Raw genomic sequence first — 25,122 nt, forward strand, 5'->3', positions numbered from 1 at the left:
ATCTGTGTGAAGCCTAACCTTCATAAATAATTTTTCCTTTTTTCTCCTGTCTTGTCCAGCTCATGTTTTTTGGACTTCTTCCTTTTCTTGACTCCATTTGTGTCATTAATTAGTATTATAAATGTCTACTAATTAAGCAATAAAAAATTGCATGCAGTCATAAAACCTATGCTTTTTGAAAACTTTCTAAAGTGCAAATTTCTCAAATAATTTTAAATAAAATAAAAATTATGTTGAGTTACTTAAGCTACATAAGAAGTCACAGTACAGCTATTTTGATACAGTGCAACGAGATAGAACTAAACAAAGTTGTGTGAGTAAAACTTTCTATTTAGACAACGTGTTTTATTTTCCTTCTCTTTATTTTTCTATTCTTACTCATTTTTGTCTTTTCCATGCTTATTGATGCTGCAGTCAGACAGACACTTGAGTTACTTATGCAGGAGCAATGTTAGAATTGCTCTGTAGGGGACTGAACATTCAGGACAAAAAAAAAAAAAACACCTTCAAACTGGTTTAGATATCCTGGCTTTAAGCATCTGCACTGCTGCTATACAGTGTGTTCAACAATATGCTTTTCCTTTGATATGACCTTAGAGCTACAGGCATTTGAAATTGTGTATTTCTGTGGGGGAAAATTGCAATTTTGGAATGCTCTGGTTCTAATGCTGATGTGCCAAGGAGTAGAACATGCTATTAAAACATGAGGTCAGGTTAACCCTCTCCTTGCTAGCATATGTATAGCATGCAGTGTTTTGTTTAGGCTATTTTGAACGCTTTCAAGGAGAATATTTTACATCCTAAGAGACTGAATAATTAATTTGGGGGTTTGTTTCTTTCCCCATTAAGTATGTCGTTTGGTCTTTTTTGGTTTTGTTTTGGTTTATTACCTTAAATAAGGGTCCCATTCTTCCAATACATGCTAGCTCTTGGGTCTCTGATATCTGTCTCTCATTTGCACTGAAATTATAATTAATGCTTTAGCTTGGGTGTACCTTATTTTTCATGGTTTTTTCACTCTTTACCTCATACCATTCCTTTCTGCTTCTATTTTTATTCCCTCTTCCATCTTCAATTCTTCCTTTCCTTCACTTTTCGATGTTTCTCTTATTTTTTCACCCCTGTGCCACAATGAGCTCTGCCAGCTCCTGTTCCGTCTACTCATACAGTCAGATATCTGCTTGACATTTACCAGTTAATCTTGACCAGTCTCTGTATGGTAAATTCTGTTGCCAGCATTAAGTTTTCATGTTCTAATTGTAATTCATAGCCTTAACATTTTCATCTTAAAGTTGCCAGTGAGATAACTCCTCAGCAGGGAGGTACTTCATGTTTACCTTTCTCTCTTCCCAAGTTCATGCCAGTGCATGAGCAGAATACTGAAATACTGATGAAATGTATTTCAGTAATTCTGACTCATCTGTAATGCAGAGTAGAACTGTGGAGCAGTGGTGTGACATTTGTTAAATAAGGTGTTTGTAACCCAAATAGAAACTGGAAAATATAGTATCACTTGTGTCCTTGACATGAGACTGCTCACTAATTCATGTAAGAGCTGCAAAACTTTGTGGCAAATTGCAGCAGCATTTTACTCTAACCTTGAGTGAAAATTGAACACAAACCAGTATCCATCTCACAAGAGATACTCCAATTTCTCTGTATGCTTGTCTGCTGAAACACAAGTATTTTCCATCCACTTGTTCTGTTGTTTCCCCACACAATGCGGTAGCTGCTGCAACCCAGTCTGAATAATCTTGTTGTTATGGCAAAAGACACAGAGGTAACATTGATTTATTCGCTGTGTACGGGTTGGTGAGATACAGTGAAACTGCTTGGTAGACACTGAATATTAACACAAAGCATCTTCATAACTCCTGTGGCTTAGTGTGTAAATTCCTGGACAGTTTGTACGAGTTTGCTTGTTGACATGGTGGTGTTTTAGTCACTTGATGGTCCTTTCTTGCCCTACATGCTACAGCATTGGCCTTATGTAGTTTGGCAGAAAGTTGTGAAAGGAAGGCCTCTATGAAAATGGTAGCATCTCTTAAATGTGTGTCCCACAAACTGTTGAAAAACTGTGATGTTGCCTATAAAATAAAAAATCAGATGAAGGGAAGTAGTCTCTGTTTTATTCTCTCTAACAGAGTGTATTTCAAGTAAAATAAGAGCTCAAATTCATTTTGCAAAATAAGTGTTTAAATAGTTTTTTGTCTTCTGAAGCTATCAGAGTTTATAGAGTAAGCACAGTCTCTTTCATTACTCTGGTGGTTACTGTGGTGTTATCTCAATGTACTTAGGTGCTGGATAGCTGATGCAGCTCTCACTGCAGAGTGCTTGTGAACAGGAATCTGTCAATAATAGATGTCAATGTCTGTTCCACCATCTTGTTTCCTCAGATTGTCTCACAGCTGGCTGGGTACTTAGTAATTTCAGAATGGATACCATGTTCCTTTCGTGAGCAGCCATGAGGATAATGCTGTAGTTTAAAGCCCTCTCTTCTTGGAGGCCTTTTGGAGTTGACTGCTGACTGGAACCTCAGACAATGCAGCAGTATACAGTGATCATATATCTCAGTGCAGATGCCATTTCATTTTATTGCAGACAACCCTTTTGTTTAGTTTACTTGGGTGTCTTGGTTTTGTCTTTGTTTCTGTTTGTCTTCATATTTATGCACTGTGTGTTTTCTTTTCTGTGGATGTGTACCATCAAAAAGCCACCTACTATATAAAGCTGTGGGTTCCTATGAACTTGAGACTTTCTAGAGATAGATAAAATGCTTTCAGAAATCAGTAATATGTTGCAATAGAGCCAATTACAGGATACAGGTGAGTTAACTAGGAGACAGGAATGGACTGTTGTATTTTGAGGTGTCTTGCAAAGTTCACTTCCAGGGGTCTCTTCTTTTGCATTTGTACTAAAAGCCAAGCTTTGCTATGCCTGTGTGAGCCTTGGTTTGGCTGTCTCCTACATCCTTCTCTCCTACAGACTGAGTTAAAAGGAGGAGACCAGAAGCTCGTATTTCTTGAGGTCTTCAGAGTTTGTACTCCAGCTTATGAACAGTTACTCTCTTACTAGAAACTTTTGACTTTTAAGCAGCTTCATTTTCTTTCTCTTGTTCAGTAATGTATTTGTCATTGTATAATAGATAGAATAATTAAGTTCACCGCTTAGTTTTAAATGACTGAACTTAATTTTTTTTTTTTTTTTCTGATACGGTTTGATTATTTCCTGCTGATATGGTCAAGGAAGGCTTACATGGTGGCCTTACATATAGGTAATGTAACAACTAAAAATGCCACAGAATAGTTTATTATACAATGTACAGGAATTAGAGAAATTATCTGTTAAATTGTAATTTTTGGATAATGTTTCCTTCTATGGTAGACTTCAGTATTTTTCGCAACTTCTGTAAAATTTGTGTGGCTATTACCGATGTTCCCACAGGAAACTATTTCAGTCTTTTGTGATATGAAATTTTTTCTAGGTTTTGGGCTATGTTTTTTGTTTTGATTTTATATTGTATCAGTGTTTCCTCATGTGAACTTCAAGTTCTTTTCCTTGCTTTTTGAAAATACAACAAATGCTGTTGCTCTTTTAACTCTTACTTAACTGACCTATAAATGCTTAATTAGCTTAACCTTGAAGTCCTTTATGTAGTATGATTGTTGTTGAGGATCAGCATGCTGGAATGTTTCAGGCGAACTTGTAAATACTTGTAAGTACTCTATAGGAACCACTATTTCTGAACATTTCTTTTAGCTATGCTGACATTATAAAATGCTTTCCAGTTCATACATTTTTATTCTTCTCTGCTATTCCCAAACTTTTTATATGAGAAACTCACAAAATTTTTTATGCTGTGTTCTTTTGGCCTTGCAATGTCAAAGCAATTTCTCATGATTGCTCTTATCATTAAAAATGTTTAATATATTTAATTTTAGCTTTTTAAATCTGAAAATCCTTAACTTCCTTCTTTTAGTGATTGGCATTTATATCAAGTAAAATTAAAACTCAGAAATCTGAATGCTTTGTTCAAATTGGTTAAATGAGTATGATTAAGTTGTAAGAAGTAGCCCATCAAGTAAAATCTTACAATTGCATACAAAGCTGTCTGTTGAATTAAAAGAACAGAGACCCAACTTTCATTTGCAATAGCACCGTTCTGATTTTCATTAAATAAATCATGTTTTACTCTATTTTGTTGAAACTCTAGATTAATTTCTATGGTTACAGCGGATATAAATCTCCAGATTGCCTTTAAAAGGGATTGTTTATTCAAAACAGGACTGACAGTCTCTCCTCAGGAGAAACTATTACTTAATTTTATTTTTCTAAGTTTAAATGCTTAAAAAATATTTGTAATGATACCCCAAAGGCATCATAAAAATGTAAAAATAATTACATTCTAAAATTACCAAAATTACAGGAAGTGGACATTTAAAAAATCTTACTGAGATTCATGGCTGAGAAAAAGTGAGAAAGGAAAAGTGCCTTAATTCACAACTTGAAATCTTGTCAGGGATTTCTGCTTTCAGTGATTAAAAATATACCTTTGAATTGTCAGTATTACTCAGATGTGAGAGAAAAGCATTTATTTCCCTTTTAATTACAGCTAAGACTTCCTCCTCACAAATTCTGCAAGCACTTTCTAGAGGGAAATTTTTTATGTGAGTTTTTTTCCAGGTAGAAATTATTCTCCCCATGGTGGGGGCAATTTTTTTCATAGGCAAAACAGCTGGCGAATACCCCCAGGTAGATGAAAACCAGCATGAATTGCCTTTTGTGGTGAGGAAATCCTGGGGTCCAGAGATACTTTTTTTGGACACTTCATACGTTACTTTGGGAATGTAATGGTCATTTGGTAGTTAACTTCATGGAAATATGGAAGGGCAATGTGCTGTAAAGGAAGAGATTCTTATCTTGGACTTCGGTCATGCCAGAAGATTCTCGAGTGGGGACAAAATAAAGTGTCCTTGTTCTGTGATGCTTTTAGTTCCACTTGTGCTCTGATAAACTTCTAGCCCTTGCTGTAGAGTTGAGAACCTGTCATAATTTGCCTTGATAACCATTTTATAAGACACTCGTATTTCTCAGAAAGAGACAGGATAAAGGAAATTGGATAATATTATAAGACTGGATTTTAGACTGACTGTTAGTAGTCCTGTCCGGTCCAAGAATTATTAAAAGGATTATCTTTTTCTTTTTGCTACTCTGTTTTTCCTCACCTAAGTTTGCTGTAATAAGGACTAGTGGAGAAGAGTAATTTTCCCCAGGGATGGAGGAGGTATTTTTTGGAATGGTTCTATTTCCTAGCTGTTCTAACAAATGGCTTGCTCAGAGAAGGCAGTGAAGCAGAGCATTTGCAGTGGGGCTGAGGAGGAGATGTGTGTGCCTGCTGGAGAAGCTCTGTGGGTTTCCTGAGGATGTCAGTAGCCTCTATCAATGCATCACTCCACATCAGCCGTGGAAGGACTTACAGTTACCAGGAAGTTCCTGCATTTAGGACAGAGGATCCAGCTCTTGGAGTTTCCTGTTACGTGAGAAGGGGAGGCAGAAAGGGCTCTGTGTTAATTTTTATGCTAATAGCATAAAGCACTTGGATTAGAATATTTATGTGTACAGAACTGGGTTATTTCCACTATATTTATGTTTTGCTTTTCTGTCTTAGCAACACATGTTCTTTACATAAGGATTCAAGCATCTCATTTCTGGCTGTTTGCTTGTTGTTCTAGTGGGGGAGAAATTTACTTGGTATAAATGCTAGGGCAACCACTAAGGTAATGTTCAGTCTGTATAATACAAATTTAGATATTGAAACATAATAGAAGTATTTTTGCACTAAGAACATTATTGTACCAATGAGGAAAATCCAGGAAAATGCTTTCCCCTCTGAATAGTATTTGAGAAGAATTGTAGGATTTTGGGACAGAGTCGGTGCTGCGTCAGTTCATGCTCTGTATCAGTGTATGGTATGAATGTAAATACACCGAAAATGTAGAAGTCTGGGTGGGAAGGGCCTGGCAGAGGAATGAGGGACTGAGAAGCGTGAGGGAGGCTCAGCTCTGGCCGCGGCTTCAGGAGCACAGCAGCGGCAGTGCAGCTCCTGTCACAGGCTCAGCCCTGTGATGGCTTACACCGGGGCAGATTCAGCTTGGCCCCAAAGTGAAGCACATGCACGTGCAACTCTCTGAATTGCACTGCACAAATTTCTCAGAAAAGCAAAAGATTTCATAATAATGGTCGGAAAGGGTAGCCATTTACTGCTGAGGATCTGTTAAATGAGACTGGAAAGCTCTCTTTATATTAAAAAAAATTCTTTTGAGTCAAGAAAACATTGTACTAAAATAAGCTCAGACAAGGGACAAGGAAAATATCTCTTACAGAAAGACACAAGGAACAGTTACTGAAAGGTTGTAAATGGAGCATTTTGAACAGCAATGGTAAAGGCCAATTATTGCAAATATGTATTTTGACCAATTTCCTTGTATCTCTCAACCAAAACATTCCCCACAATTGTTGTGAAGTATATATTTTAGTCAATGAGGTTTTGGATGATTGTGTAAAAATATAAATGTTAAAGAAAGTTATGATTAGAGTTCGACAATAAACAAGAAAAAGAGAAATAGTAAGTTTTATTAAAATCAGATGTTGTGCTCTGTTTTTTTAAATTGAAAATATTTGTTGCCACGGGGAATAAATGAAAACTAGTTACTAAAACCATTTAGCATGGTGTTACATTGTAGGGAGCCTACTGTTAATTTTTCCAGGTCATCTCATGTTCCTATTGACTCTCTACAGACCATTTTTAGAATATTTAAATGTGCTTCTGTATGTGATGGTATGAAACCAGTCTGTTCCCACAACACTTAAGAAAACAGTGACAAAATTAATGCAGACTTCTATCTTAATGTCTGTGTGTATTGCATTTTTCTGGTTCATAGTTGAAATTCAGTATTTGTAAGTAATTATCCTAAAAAACAAGACCTTTTTCCCCCTCTGTTTACAAATGCCTGAAGTACAAAGCATTAAAAACAGTTTTAAGAATATACAATATATTTGAGGACAAATTCCTAAAAAAAAAAAAAATATCAGCACCTTCAAAGTAATTTTTCTGTACAGTTGGAGTTTGCTGTCAATACCATATACATTTATAAAACATCAATTAACCTTATCCCCAGATAACACTCCAGTGAAACATTCATCCAGTGATAATACTGGGTACTTTCAGTCTCAGTGGCGAAACTGGAGTTTTCAAGCTCTTGAATCTTAACTTTGCTTCACTCTTATTAGAGGAGTCTTGAATGGAAAATGTTTGCAGTGGTGTCACTAAAGTGAAGAACGATTTTTTCATTATATATTTGACTGAATCTTACAGCAACTCTGGGTAATTTTTATGGAAAGCATAGTAAGATGAAATGTGAGGCTTTTAGGCTGATAGTTATTTACTACCAAATTTTCCATGAATAAAAAATAAAAATGCAGCTCTAAAGTGTACTTTAGAAGTAAAGTATTTCAATGTAAACTGACAGTAGCATAAATCAGTGAGACAATTTTTGAACCACAGGCAGTATATATAAAAATATGTTAAGTAAAGCAAGAAAAAGAAAAAAGAAATGTTTTAGAGCCAACTATGGTTTTTTTAGTTTTAATGTACCAGACAGTGCTTTTTTCCTTTTTGATGGTTTGATACTAAGCAAAATGAAGTGTTTTCTACTCCAGACCAGGTGTCAGGAAATTGGCTTTGCTTCTTGCTGCAGTTTAAAGGATTTTTAATCGGTTTGTTAATGCACCAAATACTGTCTGTAGTATTCTGCAGACAGGTTTAACTTGCAATATTCTACAATGGCTGATGAAATCTTCTGCAATGATTCATTAACATTTGCTTTCATTTTATATTAAAAAAGTAGTATTTTAGCTTAGAAAAATACTGATAATATTAAACATTTTTAAAAAAAGTTTTAAAAATTTTGTACCATCTTTACCTTGAAGTTTCAAGTAGCCTCAGTCTTCCTTTTCACAGCCTTTAATTCAATTAACTCAGTTTTGAATGTTCTTATCCCATGTACCACACATTTTTATTAGCATGACCACCCCATTCTTGCTCAGTTCCTTAAAATTAAGGAATGCAAGGCTACTAATAAACTGCAATAAAACATGTTTCCCTGCCTGTTACTGCTGCTGTAACATATATGCTGATGTAAAGCAGAAACTGAACAAAGTCACAATTTTCCTGAGATTAGAGGTAGCCAGGCTGGCTGTCTCCTCGCCTCCTGCTCCCCGCTTCCAGCTCCGGGCCACCCCCACACCACAGTTTAGATATTATTTGCTCTTTCGGGTCTCAGATTACGAGAGCAATTGATCTGCGTGACCTATTTTAGAAACTTTCACGTTTGCTGGGGAAACCTAAACCAAATGTATCCCCTCAAGAGACAAATCAGCTGCAAACTGGCCGGTTGACGTGTGGAGGCAGCCACTGTGTCCCTCTGTCAATGCCGGGGGCACAGCTCCACCTCATGGCTGCTGGGAACTCACCAGCAAATCCTTTAAAGACCTTTAAAGTCTTCCTTTAAAGTCTTCACACCTTTAAATTCAGAGTTTCGGCTCCTGATTCAAACTTCGGTTTCATCGAATTGGTTTAATCTCTATTGCATGTGCCAGAAAATTGTATAATCTCATTTTTTGAAGGTTCCAGTGTCTGAAATGTAGAATCCAAGTAACAGTAGTTTAAAAACAAAATCTTGTCCGTTCTTAGCAGCATCCAGCAAGAGCCTGTGTTGATTAAATGGGCTGACAGTGCTTAAAATATAGCACAGAAGGAAGCTGTATGGGACTTGGCCTTTTCTGTGTTGTTTTTTTGGTTTTTTTTTTTAAGTTCATATATCTAGTCAAAGGGAGTTTGTACTGGAAGAGTTCTCTATAGGAGTAATTTCTGCATCAAAAGTTTTCTACCTAGTTTTCAACTGTAATAGTTTAGGTAAGAGCCAAAGCTCTTCATTTTAAAATTTGTGTAGTATAAATTTGGCTTCCATTTGTAGTATCTATTCTGTTTAGGTTTTATCCCAAATTTCGGAAAACATCTTCATTATGTGCATTAACCATGGAAAATTTCCTTTTAAATTTTTTGTTAATATTGTTTAAACATTGTAAAATCAATTTTATATTCTTAAACCAATTACTGTATCCCCTCCTAGTACTGAGACTGTATTTTTTTTTGGTCAGAAACATGCAGTTCCTGTTCATCAGCTGATGTCTTACTGAAATTCTGAATTTCGCTTGAAATAGTCACTGGGTGTGTTTGGCTTGACTATATGTTTGAAATTGACAACATGATAGGTGTCTAGATATTAATATAACAATCTTAAAATTTCCACTTTTTGCAAAGAGGCTTATATAATATGGTCACCTTTTCATTAATCTGTAGATGGAATCTATTTAGGTAAGACATTGGAGATAATGCTTTTCAAACATATTGAAAAATTAAATGTAAAATTTTGTTTAGTTTTTTTTGTCCCTGTTTTTAGGGTTAACAAGGCACTACAGTCAGCAGTGCTTGTTAGTGCTGCTGAATCAACAGTAAATACCATGTCTCACGACTTTTACAAAAGCCTTTCTATTATGTTTTGGTTCTAAGTAATTTTTAAAGTTTCCTTTAACAAAGTCCATCTTTTAAAATATTCAGAGTGGCAATACAGGCCAAAGTGTAACAGTCAATTTTATATGGTAGGAAATAGTTGTGTATTGTTCTGATGGAAGAGAAAATTTGATAAAACGCTATATTTGTTCAATGAAAATGACTATTCGGCACGGTTGAATTCTCTCTACAATATGTCACGGGAACCTACTCCAATCATTTTAATCGTAAACAATGCTGCTGCTTCTTGCAGTGGGTTAAACGCATGCAAATTGGAACCTACTGTTTCATGAGTGATCAATTCTTTGTTGGGAGTGGAAAGAAATGCTGTATGTATTGCTAAGAGACTGAAGGAAGTGTAGTCAGCGTCTTCACTTTAAAGTCTGTGCTTCTCATCAAGATGCTGCTTTGGAGGCGATGCTTTCCTGTTTCTCATCTTTTTAAATAACATAGCCTGCTCTGAAATCATTAGCAAAATCTCTAAACAGAGGAACATCTACCATTTCTAGTGCAGGCCCCAAGTATAAATAGAGCTATGCATGCCACCTGTGGTAGCAGATGGCAGCCATTCACAGCTTCCTTTTGTGTTGGACCTGCATTAGATGCAATAATTGCTTTTATGTTTTAATAAGAGTTGTTTAAAAAATCTATAGTGGCAACAAAGCACAGATCTATGTATTAAAGAGATAGTTTACAGTGAGGACCAAGTCCAAACTGGAACCTAAAGTAACTTTTAAAAGATGGTACAAGCTTTAATGTGAATTTATAGTGTTTTTCACTTGCACAATGTTGATGCTTTTGTTGCCACACAGTGGCAAGCTACTGCTGCTTCACTGTAGAGAATCAATTGGGTTTTCATGATCAGAACTACATTTGGGAGTTTGTAAATAACACCTGGAGTCTCCAGTTTCAGCACCTGAGTTTAGGAGGTTATCGTGTTGAATTTCTTAAGTTGTGATTAAATATACCTTGTCCATTCATGGCAAGATGCATCTACAGGAAATTCCCTACTGGTGCTATTCAGCTCCTGCCCTCTCTTGTGCTGATACAGGTATTTGTGGTGTGCTGAAATGAAAGAAACCAATTCTTTCAAGAAGAATAATAGGAAAAAAAGTAATTTCAGTGTTTTGGGGTGTGGTATTGACCCTCAAGGGAGGGCCAGTGGGAATGGAAGAGAGAGAGCCTGGAGTTTCCAAAGCGGTCTTTATTGTCAGAAGGAACATATCCCTCCATATTCTGGTAGTAAACAGAAGCTCAAGAAGATTCTGTTGCTGTACTAATATAGTTGGTGCTCACAATATTGTGAGGAAAGGTATTTTATTCCCCTGATTCTCCTAGAAGTATCAGTTATCTGGAAATTTAGCAGTGTTCTTCCCTGTAAGATAAGTTTGGTCTTAATGTAGTGTGAGAGTGCTGCAGCTACGAAGGGCCTTTCTCTTACCCCTCCTATCACTGGGGGGAGAGGGGGTTGTGGAAGGAAATAATTTCTTTATTTCAGAGTTGAAGGAAAGGCTTATTTCTCTGCTCCAGACTTTCAGAGAAAAAGAAAGCCAATTTCCAGATGCAAAGAATGAGAACCATGATGAGAGGCCAATGCTCATGTGTTTGTGCTTCTTCAAATTGCTTTCATCTATCCTTTTGACACCTGTGTCAACTGGTGGTATAAATGTTTTGAAAACAGGCATGTAGAGCAAATTGGAAGGTGCAGTTATGATGGATGGGTAAGTGGAGTGGAAAAATGCATGTGCTGAAATGCAAGTGGGATTTCAAATTCTACTAGATCTATTTGAAAGATTAATTAGAAAAGATACAAAATTTATCCCAGAGGCAGTGAAAAGCAGGGTGAGAAAGACAGACTGGCCAAGAAAACTACTGCAGAAGGGAAGACTTTTTTACAGAGATAAAGTTAGGTTTGGGCAAATTCACAGTGAATTATTAATGGTATTAAAACCCTCTTAAAGTTACAATATTCTTTAGCTATTTTAATAAAAAGAAAATCAGCAAAAAATATGGGTTTGTCATGCAACTGGAGTATAGATTAGGAATAGTTTAGTCATGGACTCTTGACTAAATTTATAAGGAAAAAGCCATGGACCAGCGGGATAAAAGCAAGATACCTACTGGGAACTAGAAAAAAATTATAGAAAAAGAGGTGTTTTCAGCAGAAATAGTGACAAAGTAACCAATACCAGTGAAAGCTTTTCTAGTCGCCTACATTGGAAACGGATGGATACAAACTGGAACAAATGCGAAGGAAAGCTGTGGGTTCAGCAACTTCAGAACTGTTTCCCGAGAAGGAACTAAAAGCTTGGGGTAATTTGTCTGGGCTACAAATATTAGAGATGATAGATTAGATAGATAGATGATAGATAGATAGAAAGAATTACTGGCAGTAAAGTCACACATACAGGGAAGCAGAGCTTTTAGGGGAAAGGACCCTTTTTTGAAGCAAGAACAGATGGATAGATGTTGGTAATCAGTAAACCTGGAAATTAGACAAGTTCTTATTTGTAATAAGAGCAATAGGACTCTTAATAAACCCACTCATTTGCAATAGAGAGAAGCTTTATTGCCTTTAGACTGGGTCTTGATAACTTTGTAAAGAGTGTATGGTCAGCCTCTGATAACTCCAGAATAATTGCAAGTTCATGACCCTGGAGGTATCTTCAAGGTTTATATTTGTATAATCAGGGATATTTTGTGTCTACAGAAAATCAAGCATCATACAAAAAACCAATCAATTTTTAAAAATAAAATTAGCATTCCTTCCCTTTAATATTAGTGAGACCTTCTTTTTAATAAAAAATGTTAATTTTGTTGATATGGTTATGACAAATTAAATTCAAAGCTACACCAGTTGTACATGGTAATAAAAGGCAAAAGAAATATCATCAGTGCAGAACTGCAGATGCTGTTAGAATTTGAGGGAAACGAACAAGAAGTCTCACTTCTGATGCAAATCTTGGGAACTAAGAGCTTGATGCAAGTATGGGCATAATGGTGTCATTCTAAATTCATGGAAATAGCTTTACAAATGAAGGAGAGGCAAAGTGGGGTCAGTGCAATTCAAACACATGATGACAATTTTAGCCTAAATAGAATGCTCTTTGTGACTAGATGAATTAATTACTGTAAGACAGTGTTCTTGCTTGTCATTCTGATTCTTTCTGCTTGTTAATCACTCCTAAATTGTAGCTGTTGCAGTAATATTAAGATTTATTGCTTACAAAATTTTTCTTATCTATTTTCTAAGTTTAGTGTTTGCTTGTGCAGTAATGTAGATGTTTTGAAACATTTATTATTTTACATTTGTTTTGTCCTCTGTATTACTTTCTTTCTGCCTATTAAGTGTTATTGTTCCACTGGAACACTGTATAACTGTTTTAAATGTTTTGCTTTCACAGTCAAGCTTGATTTACCTATTCAGAAAATTTGATGACATCCCAAGTCTGAGCTGAGAAAGAGATTACTGTACAAGTAATAAGTTCAAGTGGTGATGAGAAGGAATATCTGTGGAATGGCTTAGCTTATTCTTTGTGCCTCATTGGTCTTGTAGCAATTGCAGTATTTCCCTTTTTCCTGTGCATAATGGTGCTAACACACTTTAGGAAACTTTGGATCTCCTGGAGGTAGTGACAGAACTCAGTTTGCCATGAATGGGATGAAATTTCCTGTGTTAAGGACACAAAAAACTTGAAACATGAACACTGGGAAAATCCTTATCCAATATGATATATTATAGTAAAACTGAAACAGAGCAAATAATAATGGGGAAATGGATGCTTATTTATTTGTACAAGGAAACACTTATCTTGAGTTTTACAATTTACTGTGGCCTTACTAAGTACATTTTTTTTCCTTGTACTTTTTTGCAAAGAGCTGCTTTTGAAAAAAAAATGGGGGAATTAATCTTCTATTTATCCAAACTATTCCGTGTTCTTTCTCTGTGGTTTTTTGTTTGTTTAATTGGGAATATCATTTGCATGAAAATAGGATTTTAAGACTTGAACAGTTTCTGATGCTTTTTCCCAGATACATGGAGTACACCATATTTATTGTAAACTAAAACAACTATTGTTTTGCAAAATTGCTTGCATGCTTTTTTTACACTTAATTATTATAGTTTTAAAAGGTTTCCCCTGCATGCCTCTGAAAATATTTACTGCTAATGTATAGAATTCTCCTCCCTTTCCCCCCTCCCCATCATGTCTTCTCATTTCTCTGGTGAATTAAGCTGCACTTCTGTAGTTCCTCCCTTCTCTAAAATAAGCAGCATTTTGTGCTACACCAAATCTTTTAAATCAGACTGAAGTTTGCAAGAGTTAAGATTTTTTTTTTCAGCTTTTTGAAAGATCTTTGTAAAGATTTCTTAATAAAGAAAATAAAGTGATTTATAGTAAAAGTTATCCAAAGTGAGGTGGAAATCCAAAAATGGAAATTTGACTGGGGCATGTGTTCTGGCAAAACATATTAATGATTATCAGATGATGGAGATACTACTTTAGTTTGGGCATAAACTGTTCACTCTATTATGGCAAAAGTAGAAGGAAGAGGGCCTGTACCTTGCCCTACAAGTTTTAATAGCTCAACTTGAATACGTATATCTTATCAGTAAACAGTTTAAAAATTTCCTGTATGATCTTCTAAAATGAATTTATTTCCAAAGCGTACATTAAATTCTGGAGTCATTAAATTCTGGATTGACAATTTAGATAATGTTTTGTGTTAATATTTTAAAATTTTAATATTTTAGTTATATTTACTGTTTATTTTATGTTTTTTGGAAAGAAGACATGTATTTTTACTACTGTTCTCCGAGCTGGACCTTCATACAACAGATCTTTTTTAAATTATTTTTATGTATCGACTGCTTGCAAAGTGTGAAGATTCTAGTATAAAAGAGTACATTTTATTATTCTGTTTAATTATTGAATAAAAAATTATGTGTTCACGTTTGAAATGCGGAATATAAAATAATCACTTATCTGAAATTTAATTACTATTTCTCTTCATTTAGATTTCTCATATTGGAAAGCTGAAAGATTTTCTTCTACAACACAGAAAGGATTACATTAATGCTTATAGGTAAGAGTGCACTGTGTTTAAATGGATTTTTCTATTTATTTATTTATTTGTTTGTCTTAATGCTTATAAAGTGAACAGCTTAAAAACCTATAGGTATAATGCCTAAAACCAAAACAGAGATTGTTACTAACTGGCTTATTGTAAACCCCTATCAGATGAAGAATAGTGCTGTCACAAGGAAACAGTGTGTCCAAATAAAATGAGACTCAGAATTTGAAGATGATCTCTGGCTCTTAGGGGTGAGTTCTGAAAGAAAACACCCTGGCAGTTGAAGTCCCACACCTTTTAAGGTCCTTCAGAGTGCATTTCTGGAGGAGTTCCTGAGACAGCACAATGATCCAGGTTTTTCCTTTTCACTCTGTGACACTAAACCTACCTGTTATCAAAAGTGTACAGTCAGTAGCATCAGCAGGTGCTGGAGGACAATGATGCAAACTGTTCAGGCTCTGGAATGTGAATTCCAGATGAAGGACACCAGTGAGGAGACCATGTCAGGACAGCAGCACAAGATTTGGTTTTCTGTGAGGAAAACTGCAGGCTTCAACTCTGGTGGTTATTGTGTGAAGAGGGTCTTGCATCTCTTCAGCTACTAGGAAGCATTCAAAACTGCTGTATCTGCTTACTTGCTGGTAACTCTTGTTGTAGGATTTTTGGGAGGTTAAAATACAAATTTACAGGTTGGTGCTTGTAAGAAAAAAACAGTATCTTCTGGTCTGCAGATCCTGAATCAAGTTATTCTAAGATCTAAATGTTACTGCAACTTGTATTTTGGTGAGCTGAGTACAAATCATTGTATCATTTGGGAAATGTAAAACTTGCTTTATAATGAAACTTTGTTCCATTCAAACTGTGTGAGTCAGCCCAGTGTGCATTCCAATTCTGCCACAGCTCTGACTAAAGCTGAGCTGTTGCTTCAACCAGGGTAGGCAAAATGCAACCTAAAATCATTTTGGGTTAACAGCTCCACAGATACCAAATAGAAGTGTTATCCAGACAGATATCCTTTATTTCCCAGGAAAAGACAATAAGAATAGATGAGCCATCTGCTATTCCTTAGCCTTAGTCCATATTGGAGAACAGTTTTTTCTGAGAAACAGCTTCTAAGCCTGAAAGGGACTGTCACAGTAACAGCAATACTACCTCATTAGTGCAATCAAAGTGTTCTGAACAAATTACCAGAAGACTTCCAGCACCCTTTGTTGCCTCCATAAGATATTAAAAGCTGTATTTTGTTGTTTTGAAAATGAAACATAAAATAAGGAAGATGGTTTATTTTCTAAACAAGAGGCCATGGGAGCTATTCCTAGTCAGTGCTGGTGAAAATGAAGCTGGGGATGTGCACAGTACTGTGTGTGAGGTGGATGAGGGATGCTTTTCCAGGGAGCAAGCAGGAGTAGTGCACAGCTCCATGTTATGACAGAATAGGAATAGGGCATGAACAACACTAGGTGGAGCCAGCAATTTAGTACTGATGTAACTGGGTGTACTCTGTGAAAACTTGGTGTGCATGCAGAGATTGAGAAACTGCAAATAATTGCAGTGAGAGCAGTCAGTGGCGCTTAAATTTGGGGTAGTGTTTGTATTTTATTAACAGTTGTGTGCATAAAATGGAAGTGGTTAGAGTAAAAATGTGTTCAAGTTATTTTGATTTTCGGAAGATTTTAATATTCTTTTTGTAAACTCTGTTGGAGCAAGCTATTATGGTAATTCTCAATGCTTTTCAACTTCCTCTCCCCCCACCCAGGTCTTCATTAAGGAGAGGAAAGAAGTGTCATTTCCCTTATTAAACCATAAAATAATCCTGTAGATCTCATCTGTGGTTGCATTTGATTCTGTCCTTAATTGTCAAACTCAAAATAGGCAGAACTGTCAAATTCCATACTAGATTACTTGTGCTGTTCTAGCTGATGGATGCAAAGAGCATCATAGCATCCATGCTGTCAGTCTTAACAGTCGTAGCAAGTGCCTCACTGATTCAAGGCAGCAGTATTAATAACGCTTCAATACTTAAATAATGGGGACAATTTTTGAACAATTTACGACTAAAAGGCTGTGCTGAAATTTGTGTAGGAGAAGTCAAATTTCATGAACAAAATTACAACTCTGTGTTTTGTTAGTCCTGCTGTTTGTTTTCCCAGCTATAGCACATGGTGAAATTGAGCTTTTGAGTTATCGAGTTGTGTTATTGTATGCCTTTTAAAACTTCTTCATAATGTATTACCTCCAGGTTCTTGATTGCTTCTTTGACCTTACATTTGAAGACTATCAATTCTTTAATAATGGAGTTTTTATTTTTGGCATACATGAAATAGCCTGCTACAGGGGGTATGTCTTTAATTCATTTTTAGAGGAAAATTTTTAGCAATGAGAAAGTCAGCTGGAGGAAGGGTTATTTGAAACCAAGACCATGACCTATTTTATCAGACTTTAAATATTTAACTGAAAAACCTAAATTGAATTAGTAATTGCTTATTCACCTTCTTTCTTCTTGATTTGAATATTACCTATAAAATATGTAAATGGCAAAACACAAGAAATTCTTGATGCGTTGATCTAAGCTTACTGGCTTACCAGCCACTGTACATTTATCCTCTTCTGTTTATTAGGATTTATTTGCTTTCTCTTACATGTAGGGTTTTTGCTCTCTGTGATAAGGAATTTTTTGTCATGGTTTAACCCCAGCTGGCAGCTCAGCCCTACAGAGCCTCCTGCTCACTGCCTGCACAGTGAGAAGGAGAGAATCAGAAGAGTAAAAGTGAGAAAACTCATGGTTTGAGATAAAGGCAGTTTAATAGGCAAAGCAAAAGGCTCAAGCAAAGCGAGGAATGTATTCACCATGGGCAGGTAGGTGTTCAACCATCCCCAGGAAAGCAGGGCTCCATCACATGTAACAGTGACTTGGGAAGACAAATACCATCACTCTGAATATTCCCCCCCACTTCCTCTTTTCTTCCCGAAGCTGTATATGCTGAGCATGATGCCATATGATCTGGAACATCCTTGTGGTCAGTTGGGGTCAGCTGTCCTGGCTGTGCCCCCTCCCAATTCCTTGTGCACCCCCAGCCTCCTCACTGGTGAGGTGGGATGAGAAGCAGAAAAGGCCTTTACTCTGTGTAAGCACTGCCCAACATTAACAAAAACATCCCTGAGTTATCAGCACAGTTTCCAACACAGATCCAAAACACAGCCCCTTACTTACTGCTGTGAGGAAAATTAACTCTGTCCCAAGCAAAACCAGCACACACAAGTTGATCACTGTTCCTGGAAAGAAGACAGGGACTCTTGAGTCCTGAAGTTGTTAACAAGATGTGGGTACTTTTTCATTTTTTCTTATTAAGCAGTAACTTCTTTCAGATGAGGATTGTTGCTTACAGTCCTGTTTTTAGTATATTGACTGTTGTACATTCTATATTTTTCCTCTCAGTCCATTTGCTATAACACATTCCTACACTGCTTTTTACACTGGAGAGCTAGGAGAGATCCTGTCTGCAGTCTTTGGTCACTTGTCTGATGTCTCACCTGTGAACAACTTGTGCCTTTGCTTTTCATCATCAGCTCCTTCATGGTTTTGATCACTGAACCACCAAGACAGTTCATATGTTTGTATCAATATAGTTCCAGGAACTAGCTGTAGTGCCCTAACACTTGGGAATTTGAAATGATCCTCTTGGGATTCCTTCACAGCCTTCAGTTTCTCTGAAGGATCTTTCAAGGTTTAGGCAGTTTAAAGAGCAGTCGTTATTCCTACTGTTTTAATGAGACATTGGAAAGAAATTGAGAGAATTATAGATTTTGATCACAGAACACCTCATGCTTAAAAGAAAAATATTTGAGAGAAGAACTTTCCATCTGGGATTATTAGACATCTAATTAATTGTGTTTTGCAACTGCAGAGATACTTATGTAGTTGATCAGTGTAGTGTAGATGGCTTCTGAATAGAAATGTCACTTTTTATACTAGAAAGGCTGGGTGGATGGCTTTTGATGTAACTTCATTACATGCTTCTGTGGTCCTTCTGTGCAATTATGTATTGAACATTGGTTATTAATTGCAAATAATATACCTTGAAAAAATTAACAAATTATATTTCTATCTTAAAAAATAGTGTTGGTGCCCAGTAATTATGCCTCCTACCCTAGCGTTTATCTATCTTAAGCAGTTCTTTTTCTCAAGGCAATAAATCAGTTACATCATTTGCCACTTAGTAGAAAATCACTGAGTGCTTACACAGCATTTTGTGGAGAGTGTTTCCTTGTATTTAACAATAAAAGAAGTAGCCATTAAAGGACTCTAAAAATAGTGTTTTACTGGCTCCTGTACAATGCCAGGCTGCATTCTTGTCTTGACTTAATCACATTTTTACAAAAAGCAAGGCTTGCTTTGTTATATTGAGGTAGTAAAACATTTAGATGATCTGTAAAGACTTTCCTCTTGAAGGAGTGTATTCTTCTGTTCTCCGGGGAATTATTTTCAAATTGTTTATCTTTTTTTTTAAATTGCACTGAATTCATACATTGCATTTCAGAAATAGTAATTTTTCATAATAGTGCTCTGGAATTTCTCAGCAATATTTTACAAAACTGAAAATACTAATTTAGTCATGCCTGTATTGCCTATTCTAGTAGCTGAGGCTTCCACAAAGAATTAAAAAAACTATGTAAAATTCATTGTGGAATGTTTTGTCATTTGAGTCAAGAACCTTTTAGCTTGGATTTATGTCTGACATCATTTGGATGGGAAAAGGCAGTAAATGAAAATGCACAAAACTTGGTTCGGTAAGAAATCAAACTATTTAAAATATATTGGATGCCCAAAGGGAAGAATGTAACTGCTGTATTTGCAAATAAGGTTATACATACATGTATGTGCACTTAGCACATGGGGAGCATTTTTACATGGGTTTGCAAGGCACTATCTGCAGGTGGTAAGTTGGGCATATCTCTATTATTTTACAACTGCTTTATTTCCTCTTATTGCTTCTCTCTATTTTGTAGTACACTGTTGGAGAAAAATAATTTTTTTTTCTTGATTTATTATCTTTATTGGATTAGTAAGCAGAAGATATTTTATGCATCAGCAGAGTTACTAATTCCAAAACTGACATAACATTGGCTTTGCTTGCTTGTGCTTTGCCAGCAAAACAGGATCAAAATAGAAATGCTAGGCTGGAAGGAGCATGGCTGGAACATCTGAAAAAGAGAATTTTTTTTTCTCTTTCTAGTGTTTTGCTTGATTTTAAATATTTCTTTCAGTGAAGATTTCATATTCTCACTCTGCTTCTTCCTGTTTCTCTATCCATGTTACTAGGATAATCTATCCCATTGTAATGATGACTTTATATGCAACAACATGTTGTTGTTGTGTTTGGTTTATGATTTGATATGATCCCAGATGACTTTCTGAAGAACTGTTCCCTAATCAGTTGTTCCCCATTCTCTGTGGGTTCAGATAATTGTTCTTGCTGCAGAAAAGAGCTTCTGACCATTCCTTATTCAAATTCTTCATACCATTTCTCCAGGCAGTATTGTTTTGAATTGAAGTCCTGTTCTCTTGATACAGTTCTAATTTGCTTAACTTTATGCCTCTGTGAGTTTAGTAAGCATATACTCCATTCTACTGGGCTGTTAGTGAAAGTTTTAAATAGCATCAGATTTGGGACAAAATCCTATGGAACACAACTCAGTGTTTCCTTCTGCTTTGGTATATAACTACCCCCAAGTTCAACTTTGCAGTCTCACATTCATATGGGTGCTTGTTTCTCCTAACTCATTTATTCACTGGTAGCTTGTGAGAATGTTATGGGAGATGATAGCAAAAGCCACACTAAAATATAGCTGTGATTGCTTCTCATCCATCCATAACATATGTTACTGCATCCCAGCAGTAAATTACACCACACATTACAAACTACTGATACATATTGGCTACTGGTAATCTTCTTGTTCTTTCCTAAGTGCTTAAATATTACTTACTTATTCCTGTATTTTTCTAGGCTGAGTGGTCTAGAAGTCCTCTGGTTTTTTTTTTCCTTTGGCCCTGTTTTCAAAGATAGTCCCTAACCTTTGTCTTTTTATCTGTCATTTGATTATTCTCTCCTAGTTCTTGGCAGTGAAGATACATCCTGTCATTTGATGCATTTCCTGTTTTATTCCAGGGCTTGGTCTCCTGTCTGCACACTGTATGAATGTGCATACACCCTGGGCTATTTTGGAAGTTGGTTAGTTCCATTCAAGAGCACAGCTTTGTCACACAGATAGATTCAAGTTTACCTTCAGCATTGTCCCAGGAGCCACTGCACCTTCAGGTACACTTGTGCTATGACCTAGCTCTCTCTCTCATACCCTATTCACTCAGCAGCCTGTTAACTAATACATTATCTGACACTTGTTATTGTTGATGATAACATCAACAAAGAATTATGATCTTTTTAAAATGAGAGAGGTATTAAACTTGGCCCAGATGATTTAGAAGCAGTAAGCTAAAAGGAATAGTAACTGCAGCTTTTAAGTGACATTAATGATGAAAGTCAGTGCAAAAAAATGCAAAACAAAGCAATAAACATCAATAATTAATTCATACTCTGCATATAATTTTACTTCTCTGCTGAGTAACGAGCCAAGACCACATTCTTAGGTGTTTCTTATAGTAATGTTTACAGAGCAATCTCTTGTTATCATTGGCATCCCTTCCCAATTGTCTCATCCTGCACTTGACCCTCTTCTGAGTGTCCCTGCATGCTGTGTTCCTTTAGACTTGTCAATAGAAATCAGAACTAATTTGTATTCTGATTTTTCTGTTTGAACTCAACAAAGCTCAGTTGGTCTCTCAATGTATTGCCTACTCATCATCAAGGGCAGAATTGCAAATTATCATAATGTAATTTCCATATGAAAACTACTAGTTCATCCAAATTCTTTTCTGTTCCTTTTTAGGTTGCATTTTCTCTGCAATTTAACCTACCCATTTTCTAGACTAATGAAATCTGCCTACTTAATGGTCACTGTCTTCATTGTACTCTTCACTCATTGTTAAAAATCACAAATAAACCAAGTTGCATTCCAGCCCAAGTTTCTTGTGAAGTTTTCTCATATTGACAAGGATGAAAATCCAGAGGAATTTCTATTCCTCCTTTCATCCTTCTTTATCTGTGCATGTGTTGGCTAATAATTCTGATTGCTTCTGAAAAACCTGATTTGCTTCTTGATTTAGTGATGGATCAGTCCACTGCTATGATACTGCCACTGCACTTCTGAGCATGCATTTGTATCTCTGATATACAAGACACAGCTGGATTTTTTTTTTCTGTTATGTTGGTTTTTGTTTGATGTTTTGTGTGGTTTTGGTTTTCTTTGGCCTGTTTTGTTTTAATGAATGGTTCCTCTTCCGGTAGAGGATGGTGATTAAATGGATTTTCAGTATAATCTCCATGTGCAGATTTACTGGGGAGTGCAGTGGGGACTTCAGTACCCTGTTAGTACTAGTGGATGCCATATGTGTTTTGACATAATGGGATGTGATTGTGTGACTCCATTCTTGCCTTCCCAAGGAGGTTGGGTTTCAGGTATCCTTCCCTCTGAGTGGCTTGACTAGCTCAAGTTCAAAAGCACTGGTACCAGATGCTGTGTAAGCTGTAAGCAGTTATAAAAAGAAAAGTATTCTATTTCTTGTTTACTGGATTAAGCTGCATTTTACTAGCTTTGAAGCTGTGAAACTCCTATTTAAGAATTTGATCTACCCTGTTTTTCTATAAGCAACTAGGAAAAGTCACTTAACAACTTGTTTCCCAATATTAAAACTGTTGTAATTATCCTCAGTGTATCACTCCACTACCACTAGTTAAAGTGTTAGTAAAAAATGAAATGTGCCTGAGGCAAGTTTTTTCATATGTATTTCTAAGTCTGACTTAAAAAAAAATTCTGGTTTGCATTTTGTCATTTTTATTTTACCCTCTTTCGTTAAAAAGTGCATGAAAGCTATAGAACTCTGTGAATACCACAGAGCTGGGAAGGGTACAGGAGCATAGACATATAAGGACAAGGACTTTAAAGCTTGTTCACTAGCAGACCAGCCAGAATTTTTTAGTGTATCTGAAATAGAAGAGTAGAGTTTTTTCTTCATCAAGGAGCCATCATGCAGCTATTACTATGCCCTTATTTCCTACTTAAATCTGTGTGTCCCAACCTGCTCAAGGAGCTCTGTAGGCTGAGCTCACTGAAGTATATTATGCATTTTGCCATACCAGATGATCTTAATGGTCCCCTTCTGTCTTTGCCTGTGTGGAGATGGATGTAGGAATGGATTCCCTGGCTTAAACATGCTTAGAACTTGCTTATCCAACAGACTAATAACAAAAATAGCAATACAGACTGTGCAAAGGGAGTAGGGGAGAGGTCTGCCCTAATATATTTAACAATGTGAGTTGTCTTATGTTGCAGTTGCAACTGCCAATATGTCATCTTAGCCGGGTTGGGGAAATCCTCTCAGATATTTCTAAAATAAGGCAATTTAAAATCTTTCATATTTCAGAAGTTGCTCAGCATGGATTAGAGTTACAGCTTAGAAAAACACTGATTACACCAGTGATAGGAATTTTGCCACAAATTAATGTAACCCATCTGTCCTTACCAAAGGAGAGAGATTCAGCTACTGAAAGATAAATGGAAACACTACATATGGCTGATTTTCTCTAAGTAATAAAAGATAATTCTATGACATTTGGAATATTTTTGACCAGAGGGGTAAAAAAGCCCTGATATTTAGATGTCAAATACATAGCAGTTTTGAAAACAAACATATAAAATGTAGGATATTACTTCTAATTAGTTTGTCTTACTGTTTGCTTGCTGATCCATGCTTGTGTACTAGCTGACCAATAAGCAGAAACTAATTTTCAAGCCAGATGAGCCATGTGCTGATTTTTGATATGCAACCAGTAATAGGGGATGGGAATGAAGAGATTCTGATGATACTTGAGGACTTTAGAGTACACTTAAAGCTTTGTGGAGGAGATCTAGACCCATGCTTGCAGTACCTTGACGATGCAGGAAGAAGCTGATGGGTTTGGATAGGATGAGAATTGATGACATGGGGTTGTGTGAGCTGGTTGTGGGTGTTCCTGTGGCTGGGATTGCAGCAGACACAGGGGAGCTTTGGCATTATTGCAGTGAAGTGTGTGAGAGATCTCTAAGGGAATGAGGCTAAATACTGATGATCCTCTCTTTTTGCTTGTGTATTACTGCATTAATGTGGTGGCATTACACATGGGGAAATTTTTGCACATAGAAATAATAAATTAAAATGCAGGAAGGAGTTAAGGTGTTCTTTACTTGTTTAAAAAGCAGATATAATAGGCTGTGATCACTGCATCATCAGGAAACCCAAGATGAACTTTTTCATGTTGTAGCAGAGTTTTACCATCCTGTCAACTGTGGTTGCAGAAACACTGTTAAATACCTTTACACAGTTTGCTTTTCTGGTGGTTATCTACAGTGAGTTAATATTTTAAGGACAGGCCTCCATTTTTATTATTTTGGCAGCAAAAAGATGTATTAATAGCACTAGAAAATACTAAATGTGTAATATATAATCTAAAATGGAAATACACAATGGGAACAGGTTTTCATAAATAATGCAACCAATTTGATGTTAAAATTGTGCATTATTTTCCAGTATTCTTCCTCTAGCTTGAATTTGCAGATTTCATGGTACAGTTACTTTAAAAATGAAGCACTGTATTTAGGATAATGCAAATGTATTTAAGTAAAATAAGTTCCTTTTTTTTGTACTTCTTTCAGTATTTGAGCTATTCCTTTATCTTAATTGGTTTTGTGTTTTTAGGACACTTCATTGGGACAAGTACTGAGGGTAATGATATATTTTGTAGTTGTATTTTCTCCTTATCTGCTCTGTATTTCATTATGTACAAGATGAGAGGAGATGTTGCTTTTTCTACATACTTTACTAGTAAAAGTGTTCTAAAAAAAGCCTCCCAACTTTATAGGTGCCGCATTTATTGGTAGTTATTGTACTTTTTACTGCTTTTTCTGTGAAAATCAATGTTGCAGAAAAGTTTTTGCAAAGTTGGTGAGTCGGAAGAAGGTCTAAAGTTTGTGCTTGTGGATTTTATGTTGGGGATTTTTTAAGTGACAAGTTTGTCTTGTTTCTCAGCCATATTATGTCTGAGTATGGGAGGATGACGGACACAGAGCGTGACCAGATAGACCAAGATGCCCAAGTGTTCATGAGAACGTGTGCTGATGCCATTCATCAGCTCAGGACAGAAGGTAAACTAAGCAGCTCTTACATGTTTTTTTCTTAGTCCTTGATAAAGGCTAAGGTAATCTGAATATTACATGGTGAATCTGAAATGTTTGAGGAGAGAGATTGGTGAAGTGTCTTTGCCTTT

General features: G+C 36.1%; 1 protein-coding gene across 1 annotated transcript in view; it reads left to right on the forward strand.

Annotated features, from left to right (window-relative positions):
• The window catches only part of STX18 (syntaxin 18), a 60,934-nt gene that overhangs the window by 18,442 nt on the left and 17,370 nt on the right, over positions 1–25,122 (forward strand). The window contains exons 2-3 of the mRNA XM_085059817.1: positions 14,649–14,716; positions 24,885–25,000. Coding sequence (XP_084915943.1) covers positions 14,649–14,716; positions 24,885–25,000 — 184 coding nt within the window. The remainder of the gene's footprint in view (positions 1–14,648; positions 14,717–24,884; positions 25,001–25,122) is intronic.

Source organism: Lichenostomus cassidix, chromosome 4 (genome assembly GCF_008360975.1).
Source record: "Lichenostomus cassidix isolate B80296 chromosome 4, HeHo_3.0, whole genome shotgun sequence".
In the NCBI taxonomy this organism is placed as follows: domain Eukaryota; kingdom Metazoa; phylum Chordata; class Aves; order Passeriformes; family Meliphagidae; genus Lichenostomus; species Lichenostomus cassidix.